This window comes from Pristis pectinata, chromosome 25 (assembly GCF_009764475.1).
Source record: "Pristis pectinata isolate sPriPec2 chromosome 25, sPriPec2.1.pri, whole genome shotgun sequence".
Lineage (NCBI taxonomy): Eukaryota > Metazoa > Chordata > Chondrichthyes > Rhinopristiformes > Pristidae > Pristis > Pristis pectinata.
This window is the reverse complement of record NC_067429.1, coordinates 15805926-15821390: the sequence shown is the minus strand read 5'-3', so window position 1 is coordinate 15821390 and position 15465 is coordinate 15805926. Positions and strand designations below refer to the sequence as shown.

The window sequence follows — 15465 nt, the reverse complement described above, 5'->3', positions numbered from 1 at the left end:
CTTTTGTCTTACTCCTTACTCCTCCACCCAGCTCTGCTTTGATAACTGTAAACCCTCCACTCTCCCCCCCATCCCATCCCACCCCACCCCAGTTCTGAGAAAATTCCAGAATCTACAGAACTTTGGAAATTGACAGCCAGAGCATCATCATGTCCAACGTCACCTCCTTCAAAACTCTGGGATGTAGATTCTCAGATCCTTGGGATTTATCAGTTTTCAGGTTCAGTATCTTCTCTAATAGTACTTGTTTTTACTAATACCAATTTATTTTACTTCCTCATCTGCACTGGATCCTTGGCTCTACAATGTTTTCATTAGGTTTTGTGTGTCTCTCCAACATCAGCACGTCCTTCCTAATGTATGGGGCCCAAAACTGTGCACAGTATTCCAAATGAGGCCTCACTCGTGCCCCATAGATCCTCATCAACACTTCCTTACTTTTATACACTGTACCTCTCAAAATGAATGCCAACATAGCATTCGATTTCCTTACTGCCAATCTGACCTGGTGGTTAACCTTTAAGGTATCCTGCACGAGTACCCCCAAGTCCCTTTGTACTTCTGTACTTTGAATTATCTCCCCTTCTAGATAATAATCTGCCTGTTTATTTCTGTTTCCAAAGTGTACAAGTGCACATTTCTCAACATTGAATCTCATCTGCCATTTCCTTGCCCATTCTCCTAAACTATCTAGGTCTCTCTGCAACCTTCCTGTCTCCTCAATACTCCCTACTCCTCCACCTATCTTGGTGTCATCTGAAAACTTAGCCACAAAACCATTTACTCCATCATCCAAATCATTAATTTACAGAGTAAAAAGAAGCGGCCCCAACACCGACCCCTGCAGAACACCACTAGTAACTGGTAGCCAACCAGAACAGGATCCTTTTATTCCCACCCTTTGCTTTCTGCCAACCAGCCAAATCTCCACCCATTCTATTATCCTACCTGTAATTCCATGACCTCTCATCTTATTAATCAGTCTCTTGTGCGGCTCCTTGTCGAAGGCCCTTTGAAAGTCTAAATACACAACATCTACCGCCTCTCCCTTATCCACCCTGCCTGAGATTTCCTCAAAAAAACTCCAATAGGTTGGTCAGGCAGGATCTTCCCTTCACGAAACCATGTTGGCTTGGCCCTATCTTGCCTTGCACCTCTAGGTATTCCATAACCTCATCCTTGAGGATCGATTCTAATAACTTTCCCACCACCGATGTCAGACTAATAGGTCTGTAATTTCCTTTATGCTGCCTCCCACCTTTCTTATACAGCAGAACTACATTTGCGACCCTCCAGTCCTCCGATTCCTATCGATTCCTGGAAAATTATCACCAGTCCCTCCGCAATCTCTAAAGCCACTTCCTTCAGAACCCGGGGATGCACCTCATCCGGTCCGGGAGACTTATCAGTCTTTAGTCCATTTAGATTTCCTAGCACCTTCTCTCTAGTAATCTTAACTGAACTCAGTTCCATCCCTTGGGACCCCTGACTATCTGGTATATTGCTGATGTCCTCCACAGTGAAGACCAATGCAAAATACTCATTTAGTTCCTCTGCCATCTCTTTATCATCCATTATAATCTCTCCCGCACCATTATCAATTGGTCCTATATCAACCCGTGTCTATCTTTTACTCCTTATATATTTAAAAAAAACTCTTAGTATCCTTTTGAATGTTATCTGCCAACTTTCTTTCATAATTCATCTTTTCTTCCTAATGACCTTCTTAGTTTCTTTCTGCAGGTTTTTAAAAGTTTCCCAGTCTTCTGTTTTCCCAATAATTTTTGCTTCCTTGTATGCCCTCCCTTTTGCTGTTATTTTAGTCTTCACCTCTCTCGTTATCCACATTTGTGTCTTTTTTCCATTCAAAACCTTTTTTCTTGGAATCTATCTATCCTTCATTTTCCTTATTTCTTGTAGAAATTCCATCCATTTCTGTTCTGCCGTCCCTCCAGCTAGCTTACTCTTCAAATCAATTTGGGCCAGTTCCTCTCTCATACCATTGTAATTTCCTTTGTTCCACTGAAATATCGATACACCAGTTATCAGCTTCTCCTTCTCAAATTTGAAACTGAATTCAATCATATTGTGATCACTAGTTCCTAATGGTTCCTTTACCTTTAGTTCCCTAATCACCTCCAGTTCGTTACGCAGCACCCAATCCAAAACAGCCGATCCCCTGGTGGGCTCATCAACAAGTTGCTCCAAAAAGCTGTCCTGTAGACATTCCACAAACTCACTCTCCTGAGATCTACTGCCTTGCTGGATTTCCCAGTCCACCTTCATGTTAAAATCTCCCATAATTATCTTAACATTGTTACTATGACACGCTTTTTCTATTTCTAACTGCAACTTATCATCCACTTGCTGACTGCTATTAGGGGGCCTATATATAACTGCTACTACTGTCCTTTTACCCTTTCTATTTCTTAGCTCCACCCATAAGGATTCCACTTCTTCTGACCCAATGTCCTTCCTTTCTATTGATCTTATATCATTACTAACCATCATGGCCACACCACCCCCTCTGCCTACCCGCCTATCCTTCCTATACACTGTGTACCCCTGGACATTTAGTTCCCAATCACATCCATCATAAAGCCATGACTCAGTGATTGCCACAATGTCGTATTTATTAATCTGTTGTTGTGCCACTAGGTCATCTACCTTATTCCTAATGCTACGTGCATTTAAATATAGTACATTTAGTCCAGTATCTGCTACTGATTTTGTTGTACTTCTATTGTTCAGCAAATTATCCTGACTTTTCACCTGCCTGTCCTTCTTGCCATCCTCACTGCACACTGTCTTGGACTTGTTTCTATAAACCTCCTCCCTTACCCTAACATCTTGTATCCTAACATCCTGGTTTCCATCCCCCTGCCAGGTTAGTTTAAACCCTCCCCAACAGCTAAATTAAACATTCCCACCAGGATATTGGACCCTTTGGAGTTTAGGTGTAACCCATCCTTAGTGAATAGGTCATGCCTCCCCCAAAAAAGGTCCCAATGATCCAGAAATCTGAAGTCCTACCCCCTGCACGAGTCACTCAGCCACTCATTCATCTGCCAGATCTTTCTATTCTTACTTCTGTTAGCACGTGGCGCAGGTAGTAATCCAGAAATTACCACCTTAGAGGTCCTACTTCTCAACTTTCTTTCTAACTCCTTGTATTCCTCCTTCAGGACCTCTTCTCTTTTTCTACCTATGTCATTGGTACCTACATGTACCAAGACTTCTGGGTCTTTCCACTAAGCTCTCTATCTCCTTCCTGTACTCCGACTCATCACTGTTTGAGATACAGCCTACAACGGTGGTATCACCTGCAAACTTGTAGATGGAGTTAGAGCAGAATCTGGCCACACAGTCATGAGTGTATAGGGAGTAGAGCAGAGGGCTGAGGACGCAGCCTTGTGGGGCACCAGTGTTGAGAATAATCGTGCAGCCCTTTGCGCATTCCAATCAATTTGCCTTTGAAAGGAAGTCATGGAAAGGAACTAGTTTACATCAGCACAGCACCTTCTTCTGTCCTCAAGTAAATGATCTTTCAAAATGATTACTCAACGGAGAATACCTCCTCAAAGAGTAAATACTGTTAACCAAAATTCTTAATATTTTTTCAGCCTGACCAATTGTCATAGAGCCATAGAGCATAGAAACAGGACCTTTAACCCATTGAGTCCTATTAAGCACCCATTTATATTAATCCCATACTTATTCCATTTTATTCTCCCCACACTCCCATCAACTCCTCCCAGATTCTACTACCCCTTTACACACTAGGGGCAATTTACAGTGGCCAATTTACCTACCATCCCATAGGTCTTTGGTATGTGGGAGAAAACAAAAGCATCTGGAGGAAACCTATGGAATCACGGGGAGATTATGCAAAATCCATACAGCCGGCACCAGATATGAGGACTAAACCTGGGTCACTGGAGCTGTGAAGCAGCAGCTCTACTCGCTGAATCACTGTGCTGCCCAGTATGATCATAATGTGACATCATTTTAACAGGGTTGTTTGGTAATGAAAGCCAATACAGTCATATCAATGAAATGTAATTGTTTAATGTGAAAATCCTAGATTGAATACTTCAAAGCTGCAACCCCCCTCACTAATCAATACTACCTGGCTGCTCCTCGTGGGGAGATGTATGGGATCAACCAGGACCTCGCTCGGTTCACTCCTGACGTTGTTGCCTCTATCAGAGCAAAAACTCCTGTGAAAAACCTTTACCTCACTGGTAAGTATTCCACTGAGTCTATGTTAGTCAAGAAAGAGAGTTTGTTACGTAACTATCTCTCTGTGTTTGCAGACACAAAATCCAAAATAAATCTAAGTGGATTATAAACTCGAATATAAAAGCAAGGATGTACTGCTGAGGCTTTATAAGGCATTGGTCAGAGTGCATTGGAATACAGTGAACAATTTTGGGCTCTGTGTTGAAGGAAAGATGTGCTGGCCCTGGAGAAGGTCCAGAGGAGGTTCTCAAGAATGATCTCGGGAATGAAAGGAATGTATGAGTAGCATTTGATGGCTCTGGGTCTGTACTCAATGGATTTCAGAATGTTGACGGGTGATCTCATTGAAACCTACAAAATACTGAAAGTCCTGGATAGAGTGGATGTGGAGAGGATGTTTCCATTAGTAGGAGAGTCTAGGATCAGCCTCAGAATAAAGGGACATCCCTTTAAAACTGAGATGAGAAGGAATTTCTTCAGCCAGATGGTGGTGAATCTGTGGAATTCAATGCCACAGAGGGCTGTGGATGCGAAGTCATTGGGTGTACTGATAGGTTCTCAAATGGTAAAAGGTTTAAGCATTACAGGGAGAAGGTGGGAGAATGGGGTTGAAAAATAAATCAGCCATGATTGAATGGTGGAGCAGACTCATTGGGCTGGATGGCCTAATTCTTCTCCAATGTCTTATGGTTATGGTATAACAGTCAAGTGCTCTCCTTCTCACACTGTAGTTCTTCCTGTGCTTAGAGCTGCCGGCAACAGCAGAGATCAAGGCCTCAAGGGCCATTGGCAACACTGACCAGACGGTAATTCGTCAACCTGCATTATCAGGACAGTGTCATTTCTCTGCCCAGACCCACCACCCACTTACCTAATATACTTTCTCTGGCTGAATATCAGGTGTGACCTTTGTTCTATGGCTGCTTCCCTTTATTACCTTGACCATCACAGCTTACACAATATAGTTTTTTGATTGAATCTCAGGAATGGCACTACAGTTGCTCTGTGATGAGAAAATATAAGTGAGTCATTTGTGTCTCAGAACTCAGTGCACTGAGCTGCCTGGAAGCATGAAGTAGAAGAATCCCATTATATTTTGCCACTTATATTTTCCCTTTCGTACCTTCTGTCCCACACAAGTAATACTTGGCAAGACTAGATATCCCAGACATAGACAAGTAAAATATAAGTTGCTCACTACCTGTCTCAGCTCTGGTAGAAGTTCTGAACATCTTCACTACAATTTGTTCACAGCTGAGACAAACTAGTTTCATCAAATCAAAAAGTAAAAAAGCTGCAAATGTTGAGTATCCCCAGCATTTTCTCTTTCAATTTTTTTACTTTTTGATCTAATGAAACTAGTTTGTCTCAGCTGTGAACAAATTTTAGTGAAGATGTTCAAAACTTCTACCAGAGCTGAGACAGGTAGTGAGCAATTTATATTTTACTTGTCTATGCCTGGGATGTCTAGTCTTGGAGATTATCAAGAGGAGTCAAACTCCCAATTATTTTTGAGGTTTGGGCCTTAATTATTGACCTGCTATGTTCAAACTCACAAAAATTTAAGAAACAATAGTTAAGCCATGTCAAAAATCTTCCACAGCAATCTCCATGGTTACAACATGTTTAAGATTTTAGATGGTCTAAAAATAACTAATACAAATTCCAAAATCATCACAAGCAGTTTTTCAGGCCCTGATTCCTTTATTTCTAGAACTGCAACCCATCCACTTATCTTGTTGAACTTTCTTGCAGGTCAGGACGTTTTTTCTAATGGGGTAGCTGGAGCGATGCATGGAGGCCTCATCTGTGCCTCTGCCATTTTAGGGCGAATTGTGTATCTGGATCTTATTCTTCTTAAAAGGAGACTTAAGAAGAAAGAACATAAAAAAGTGATGTGAAACTCTTACAGCAGGAGTTATCAATGCTCTACTCCCACATATTTCTATGGCACTCTGCATTGCAAAATATAGGATGCTTGGTTCAAAGTTGTGTCTAAGTTGTTACTGTCTCTTCATTCTCAATTGTTTTGCTGCCACTTTCTCTTTTGGCATACAGTTTATGAATTTTCTTGCCAGTCGAGCACACAGAAAACCAATGTCAAGACTGGAGCCAAAGGGTTTTGTTTTAATTATTCACTTTTTGTGATCTAGGCATCGGTGGCAAGGTCAACACTTGTAGCTCATCGCTGATTGCTCCTGAGAGGTGATGACGAACAACTGAGTGTGTACTTCAGAGGGCATTTTACCATAGAACCATAGAACCATAGAACAACACAGCACAATACAGGCCCTTTGGCCCACCATGTCATGCTGACCTTTAAACCACACCTAAGACTATCTAACCCCTTCCTCCCACATATCCCTCTAACTTAAATTCCTCCATATGCTTATCAAACAATCTCTTGAACTTGTCCAATGTATCAGCCTCCACCACCACCCCAGGCAGCACATTCCATGCACCAACCACTCTCTGGGTGAAAAACCTCCCTCTGACATCTCCCTTGAACTTCCCACCCAATACCTTAAAGCCATGTCCTCTTGTTTTGAGCATTGGCGCCCTGAGAAAGAGGCGCTGGCTGTCCACTCTATTTATTCCTCTCAATATCTTGTATACCTCATCATGTCTCCCCTCATCCTCCTCCTCTCCAATGAGAACAGCCCCAGCTCCTTTAGTCTCTCCTCATAATCCATACTCTCTAATCCAGGCAGCATCCTGGTAAATCTCCTCTGCACCCTTTCCAACTCCTCCACATCCTTCCTATAATGAGGCGACCAGAACTGGACACAGTAGTCTAAGTGCAGCCTAACCAGAGTTTTGTAAAGCTGCATCATCACTTCGCAGCTCTTAAACTCGATCCCCCGACTTAACACTCAACCACATGGGGTGGAGTTACATAAAACCAGGCAGTTAAGGAGTGCAAGTTTTCTCCACTGAAGGACATTCATGGGCCAGATGGGGGTTCTAGGGGTATCTCATGGTTTTTGGGTGGTCATCACTTCTACTAGCTGCCTGATTATTGACTGAATTTAAAATTTCACAGCTGCCCTGCTGGAATCTGAAACCACTTCTCTGGATAGTCTAAGCCTGTGGGTTAGGCAGCCGGTTAATTTAACTGTTCACCACCACTGTGCTCTGGAAGTTCTGTTCACTCCAGAACCCAAAAATCAAAATGAGATTCTCAAGGTAAACTCTTTCCATTGGTTAAGAGCCCACTGTAGGATGGTTTAAACCACAGAATAATATGTTCAGCATTTCATTCTTTTGAATAGTCCATGCTGCCTTAAGACAGTGCAAGAGACAGCCATGCAATGCACTTGGATTCCCGTTGTTGGATGAACTCAGATGTACCAGTTGGAAACATGAATTTGGAAGGATAACAGCTCCTGTTCTCTCCTGAGTTTAAGTCAGAGCTGGTTGACCAAAACATCCAGTTCATGATTTTCTGTACCTTTTTTTTGCTAACATTGTGGCCACTGTAAAGGAGATTGCGATGTTCTAAACTCTGTCTAACATCAGTCTCAGTCCAATGACTCCCATAGCAGGCAGAGGCAGTAACTGAAGCAAATGATGCCCAGATTCACCACACAGAGGTTGATGAAACTTGAACAATGAAGATAAGGTGTCCATTGGTCCATAACAATAAAGTAATGCAAAAGTCAATACTGCAAATGCTGGAAATCTAAAAATAAAACCATGAGATGCTGAAAGTACTCAAGAGGTCAGGCAGGGTCTGTGAGGAGAGAAGAATCAACATGTCAGATTGTTGATTCTGTTTCTCTTTCTACTGATCATGTCTAACCTATCAATATTTTCACCATCTTTGTTTTATTTATGATTATAAAGTGTTCTTGTCAGTTATCTGTGAGATAGTTGACAATGCATTAATATCCTGACCTCAGTATTGACTAGAAAATCTTTGGAATATCAGAAAATTTAAAGTTCAAACATCTTCTGCCTTTGAAAGCACTGTCTGCTGTACTCTCAATGACTGGACTAGATTTCTGATAAATGTATTTGACAAAAAAAAATGATATCATAATGAGATTCACCATTACCTTCAACACATCAGCACAGCCAATTGGCCATCTGATGAAAAATTTGTTTGAAAATTATGTCCTCAGAACTTGCACAAAATACATAATGGACCAAATACCAATGATTGCTGTTCTCCTGTATGTTTCTGAGACATGGAACAATACCTCAAGGCATCATTGCTCACATAAGAATTCACAGAACCAGAGTGGAAAGGAGTCATCCCCAGTCCTGAGGAACTCCCTCAGAAGAAGTAAAAGTCATTTCTAGGCTGCCATCTGGTGTAAAATGTGAACTCTGTTTTGGAATATAGAGGTAATGAGGGAGCAAACTCTATGTATTAAAACTTGTAAGTTTAACAAGGTTGTATAACTAATTATCCAAAGAAAATTCATTATTCATTTACATTATTTTTATTCAATGTATTAACATTCATTTTTAGTAATACACTTATAATCTATGTTTTAACATCCAAAATTACCTCTTGTAAATTCCTAGTAAATTTTGCAAATATCACAACTAAGATCTCTACAGATATTTTATTGGAAGGTTTGTCAATGACTGTGCAGTATATAATTAATCCTTCAACTTAATTTTATGATGAAATAAGCAAAACGGGATGCATTTTAGGATTCTAGTTTCTCTCTATAATCGTTGTGCTGAGATTTATAATAGCTCTGCATTGCCACTGTCAGGAAATTATTAGTACTGCAGTTGTCGGTTTTATCTTGAAAGAGGAAGTAACAAGGCACCATAAAAACAGATATACTTACTACATTAAGAAAACACAAAATAAATCAATCATTTACCTGCACTTACCTTTTAACTCCAGGTCAATAAGCAAATGGAACCTTGGTACGTTCTCAACTGTCTCTGATATAAAATTAAGGGCCAAGATACTAAGTATGTCTGGGCCTTCAGCTTGGGATATCAGTGTTTCACCATTGACCTTGGTACTGAGTTGAGCAGCAGAACAATGAGATCAGTTGAACCACTATCCAATCTCAAGCTCATATCTATGCACAGATGTAGAAGTCAGAAATGTGCTGAAGACCAAACAGGAGACTTATCAGCTGGTTTCCAATGAATTACTGCTCACACGCAAGTATGATCTGAGCCATTATTCATTATATTCCTCGAAAGGTCTTTGGGACACCCTGCAGTTGTTGTTGTTATTGGTGGGTAACATCATTACTTCTAGCATGTTCATCGAATCATAACATTTACAGGACAGAAGGAAACATTTTTGCCCCATACCGGGTGTTTTGTGTAACATGAAGGTAAACACTGCAAATTGTATTGGCAGAATCACATTTACTTTATTTCAATTTCTAAAAAATATGAATCTTTGATACCATTAAAATGTTACAACATTATCTATTAGCTCAACAAAAGGGAAGATCTTAGAAGCTGTATTGTTGAAACATTTGCCCCTTTGACAGCCACAGGGGTATGCACAGATACTTAGCTCTGACCACTTTTGAAGGGGCACATTAATAACACACATATTATCGACATATCTATATATACTAGCAGCCTTAAAGTTCTAACAATTACTGGAGGACCCAAGCTCCCTGGTTCCACCCAGCCATTACTCTACACAAATCGCTGCAGGAACAGAGCTGTATTACTGCAGCATAATTAGAAATAGCCCAGAAAGAGGCCTTTCAACTCGTTATGTCCATGTTGTTCCACAAGTTTAATTTCACTTCACATCTCTTGTTCCTGATACTTTCTAAATGTGGTGAGGGTGACTTTCTCCACCACCCTTCAAAGCAGTAAATTCCACATCCATACTACTTGTTGAATAAAATATTTCCCCACTAATCCTTCTGCCAATTTACTTAAAGCTATGGCCCCTGATTAAAGACCTCTCTGCTGATGGAAAAAGGTCCTCACTATCACCATCATTCCCTTATGCACCTCCATTAAATCTCCCCTCAATTTCATTTGTCGCAATTATTTTGAAGCACACCATGAAATAAGGAATAGCTCATTCATCTAATTGTATTTTCAGAAAATAGTATTTTGCATATGTTATTTTAAAAAGTGCAAAGTAATTTTTCAGTGAGCTAACCAAATATACAAAATATAATATTTTTACTATACAAATCAGAAATTATAATTGTCAATTTTCAGCTAGCAAATGATTGACACGATGATAAAATATTCTGTTATCTATTATTTTGGCTAACAAAGATTAATCTTTAAGTTAAAACAGTGAGTCTTCCACAGCAGTGTTCAGTATTCAATCACAGTAAGAATACCAACAGTAACTGTTGGCCTTAAACCTTAGTTCCACATATAAAAAAGCTAAATTCTGTTCACATCTTTCACCAGGTGTACAGTAAGAATAAAAAAGTAAATGCGACCAAGAACATGGAAAGAAAGGTGATTCACATTTTAGTTTGCACTGGAAAGAAATGTGCCTTTCTCCTAACAGAAACACAAAAGTATCAGTTGACAATTGTTGCACCTTGTCACACATTAGGAACCAAACAGAGCAACATGCAAAGCACACAGAGGCCTAGGAAGTGAAGTGCATCCAAAAGGGTGTAGTAAAGGTTCATTTCACAGTGGACCAACAGCCATTCGTTCATGTGCCCCCTGTAGGACAGGGGCTTAGACAATCAGGCGGTTGGAGAACTCGGGGTGGAGGGGGCATGGTTTTCAGGGCCTGGGCCATCCAAGAGGTAAGGGCACTGGCAAGCCAGAAAGTGAGATCAGACTACACACCACAGTATACAGTCTATTTTAAAACAGGGCGAGATCAGACTGCGACTGGATGTGTGTAAAAATAGATTGAACTCAAGCCAGACATTTTTTGTTCATAAAATCAAACCACTCACTTACAGTGCTGCACAATGTCCAGACATGAATGACAGAGAATTATCCTATCACTTCCATTCTGGCACATAATAATGGTGCCACAATATGCAATCCAGCCAAAGCATCCTTCTCTTAACTGCTCAATAGCAATGGCATTAAACTCACAGTAAATGTACAAATGTGAGAAGAAATTTGATAATTGAAAGAAAAAGTAGATATTGAAGATAAAATGCAAAAAAAATAGAATCATCATTGGTGCTGGAGAGGCAGCCATAACATTAAAAGTATTTGAACTCAGCAGCTCCTGAATAAACACTGTTTAGCAGGAGTATTAAGGCCAAACACACTTTATCCAATACTGGCAATGCATTAAAACTGACAGCTAATGCAATACAATATTTTTGAATATTTATTTATTAATTAAAGAACATATTAAAAGTTATAACTTTAGTAAAATAATCATGATAGATTAAAAATAGGATATGTACTTAGATAATTTTGTATTGCAAATTAAGAATTTGATTTTTTTTGTAACTTTTTGCAACAGTTGCTCCTCTTACCATCCAGTATGCAAAAATAGCATTGAAAAATTTTGGACCACATTTCCTTCCAAGGTGAATATTTGTTCTTTTCAGAATCAAGGGAATTAAGTGGATGTCAAAGCTTTCACTTTTGAACCACTGAAAGTTACCATTATGTGTGGAAGACTGTAGACTTGCTGTCATAAATCTACATCAGCAACTGGCTTCTCCTTGAATTAACACTTACTGAAATTGTTCTACTTTGATGGTGCCATCATTTCCTTTGATAAAAACTGTGTAATTCTGCACTGATTTTCATACATTGAAGCTGCGCTAAAAGTGGAACAAGTTCAGTTCCTTTCTTCCAGAAATTCAAGATGTTGGCAACTCTTTTATCTTTATGATAAACAAGAGCTCTTAGCCAGACATATGGTAGCAGAGCAGCTAAATTACTGGATCTGAACCTGTTGACTTGGACTTGAGTTGGACTCCCACACAGCAGCTGGAGAACTTAAATTCAACTAATGAAATGAATAAGCTATAAGATGTTGATATTAGCAATTGCAACCATTTTGATTGTCATAAAAAAACCATCAGATGTCCTTTTGGGAAAGATACCTGTCAACCTTACGTAGTCTATATGTGAATCTAGACCAGTCAAATGTTATCTGCTGAAACTTAGGAGAGTGAGAGGGGACTTGACTTAAACCTATAACATCCTGATGGGTCTTGACACGGTGAATGTAGAAAGAATGTTTCATCTTGTGGGAGAGTCTAGAACCAGGGGGCCATTGCTTAAGAATAATGGGTCGTCCTTTTCAGACAGAAAAGCAATGAATTTAAGAGAAAAAGTAAATGAGATATTTTCTCCCAGAGGGTCATGAGCCTTAAGCATCCAATTCCTCAAAGGGTGGTGGAAACAGAGTCTTTGAATACTTTGAAGGCAGAGGTAGACAGATTCTTGATAAATCAGGGGGTGAAAGGTGACTGCAAATGGACGGGAATGCAGAGCTAAGGACATAATCGGATCAATCATGATGTTATTAAGTAGTGGAGCTTGAAGGCACTTAGTTTAGGGCCAATTAGGAATGGACAATAAGTGTCAAGCTTTCCAGCAATAACCAAATGCTGTGTTCAGATAATAATAAAAGAGGCAGTTCAAGAAAATAAATGTTACTCTATTGGAAAAATGAAAGTTACTAGTGCGTGGTAGAATTTTGGGGAGAGTTGATGGGGAGAATAAAAAAATGGGATTAATGTAGTTTTAATGCAAATGGGTGATTGATGGCTGGCATGGACTAGGTAGGCCAAAGGGCCTGTTTCTGTGCTGTATCTCTCTATGACTCTATGACTATGTTATAGGTTCAAGTCACATTTCTGACAACTGAGCACATAGTTCAGATTGAAATCTCTAGCACGGTATTGACAGATTGCTACATTGGGAAGATAAGTATACTTCAGGTAAGGTACTGAACCCACTCAGATAAAAGTGGATCCCATACCTTTGTTAAAAAATGTTGATGAGTTCTCCCGGATACAATTGTAGTAGAACAAGTGTAAACTTAATCCAATAGCAACCGCAGAATACTAGGGCATGAACCAAAATGTATCTCTCTACCAACACCTATATAACAGGTTATCTGGTTTTATCTGTCATTGTTACTTTTGGATCTTGGAGTATGCAAATTTTCTGTCTTGGTTCTTGCGTTGCAACATTGACTACACTTCAAAAAACAGATCATTGGATATAAAGTGTTTTGGACATCCTGAAGTTGTGAAAGGCACTATATAAATACAAGTATCTTATTTTCTTTAATATGTGCTAGATACAAAAATTTCCATAAGGTGAGGAACTATGTAGGAATATTTAACCTTGATTTATCACTGATATTGCCGTTGTATATGTTTTTATTATATGGAACATTCGATGACAATACTATGACAGCCAATCAACTGGTTGGATGAAGAGTAAAGCTCACAGACATCATATACAGCAAAGTCAATTTATTCAGAAATGTCACCATCTTCTCCTGATAAGAGCAGGGTAATTTCTCCAGAAAGTTATGATAAGTGGAAAATAGTAACATATAAATTATGAACATAAAATCCAACTTGGTCACTTACAGCTCTTGTCAATTAAGCATGATTGGCAGGAGAATTTCCAATCACTTCTACTCCAGCTTGCAATGACAACGTCACTACATTCAGCCTTTATTAAATTAAACTTAATTTAGGATATCTGTGTTATGATGGCCCATTCTAACACTTCCAATTATTATACTTAAAGGCAGAAAACTTCATTTCTTCAATATATTTTGTAGGAATAAGTGACTGAGGATTTCTCTCTTTTAACATTTGCAGACCTGAATTTATAGACATAGAATAAACAGGCGACATCACACCTTGGCATTTTGTACAAACTCTGTGGACCTTTGTCCTTAGAAGAGAAGGGATGGCTCAGTCTAGTGCCCTAGTTACTTTGAGGTTGCTATTGGCTAAGGGTTTATAATCACTCTGCACCTTTCGAAGATTATCTCATGCTTCGAAAACAGAAGCATTTGAGAATGGAACAGCAAACAAGCTTCAATGGGCTAAGTGGTTTTTGTAATTTGTATGACGTCAGTCAGCTACAAAATTTAAGAAGTATCAACCTTGCCCACAAAATAAAAAGAACACTAATGCTCCTTCTAGGGAAGTTTACATGGAAAACTGAACATTTGGATTTTTTACATGACTAGTTCACCAATTGCTGATGATTCCTGCAAGGCTTTCCTGTGACCAGTTGTGTTAGTCGATAGATTGTACATAGTTTCCAGGAAAGTATCCAGTAATTCCATTGATGACACCTTCATACCATCCATTTTCATTCTTATTGATGACATAGATAATTTCTCCTTCTTCGAAAGTCAAATCTTCTTCGCAGTTTTTTTTGTAGGCATAGAGTGCAACAACTGAGGTGCGGAGCAAGGTGGGGGGTGGGGTGATGGGGAAAAGCAGAAAAAACATTTAAGTGTTGCTTGACACAAAGTACTGACTCAAAGAACCCCAACCAGAGTAACGTGAAGCAGAAATATCTGCACAAGAATACCTTCACAAGAACCACTAACACAGACTTTGTTTTTGACATTGTTTTGCCTGAAACTAGTTTGCCTTTGCATTCTAATGGATTACGTCATGGCAGAGAAAGGTATGTTATTAGCATAATCATATCAATCAGGCAGGCAAAATAGATAGGAGAAAGCTTTTAAAACCAACTTTAAATTTACAAGGCAGATTCAGGCAAGGATAAGCACAAGTGTACCATAGCTAAAGGGAAAACATAAACTGAAATCAAAAACATTTTCTGGGAAGAAGCTAAATTGATGTAAATTTCAAAGACTCCCAATGAAAAATAGAGGAACATAATGTTTAAGGGACCGGGAATGTGAAGGAGTGGGGTGGGGGAGTGGGGTGGGGGTAAGATGGAAGGACAGAAAATAAGGTTAAAAAGAAGTGAAGGCAACAGATAGTCCAGTGAAGCATTTTAAGTCAACGCTACCAATTCCATATGCATTCTGTATGGCTTCACCTGACAGTGACCTTCAAACCAATAACATTTAAAGTTTTTTACCTAGCCCTCATTAACATTTTCAACTCACATTACTGCTGAAAGACTACAGTTTATACTAATGGAAAGGTGAATATAAAAGAAACAGAAAGATGGTGGGGGTGGATATTCAGTGACTGAAAGCAGAGAAAATACGAACATGGAATAATTAATGGTAAACTTAAACATTGCTGAAGGCCGTTCTTACAACAATTAAACCAAATCATAGTAATAAACAGCAAGATTCTAAGT

At 39.4% G+C, this 15465-nt stretch overlaps 2 protein-coding genes across 4 annotated transcripts in view; one reads left to right on the top strand and one right to left on the bottom strand.

The window, feature by feature from the left end:
• Positions 1 to 6143, top strand: part of si:ch1073-13h15.3 (all-trans-retinol 13,14-reductase) — a 68684-nt gene extending 62541 nt beyond the window's left edge. Inside the window, exons 13-14 of the mRNA XM_052038394.1 lie at positions 4085 to 4244; positions 5998 to 6143. Coding sequence (XP_051894354.1) covers positions 4085 to 4244; positions 5998 to 6143 — 306 coding nt within the window. The remainder of the gene's footprint in view (positions 1 to 4084; positions 4245 to 5997) is intronic.
• Positions 6144 to 9586: 3443 nt separating this feature from the next.
• Positions 9587 to 15465, bottom strand: part of LOC127583065 (abl interactor 1-like) — a 33958-nt gene continuing 28079 nt past the window's right edge. For all 3 annotated transcript variants that reach the window (XM_052038789.1, XM_052038790.1, XM_052038791.1), the window contains one exon: positions 9587 to 14578. In XM_052038789.1, the coding sequence (XP_051894749.1) occupies positions 14415 to 14578 (164 nt within the window). In that variant the 3' untranslated portion in view covers positions 9587 to 14414. The remainder of the gene's footprint in view (positions 14579 to 15465) is intronic.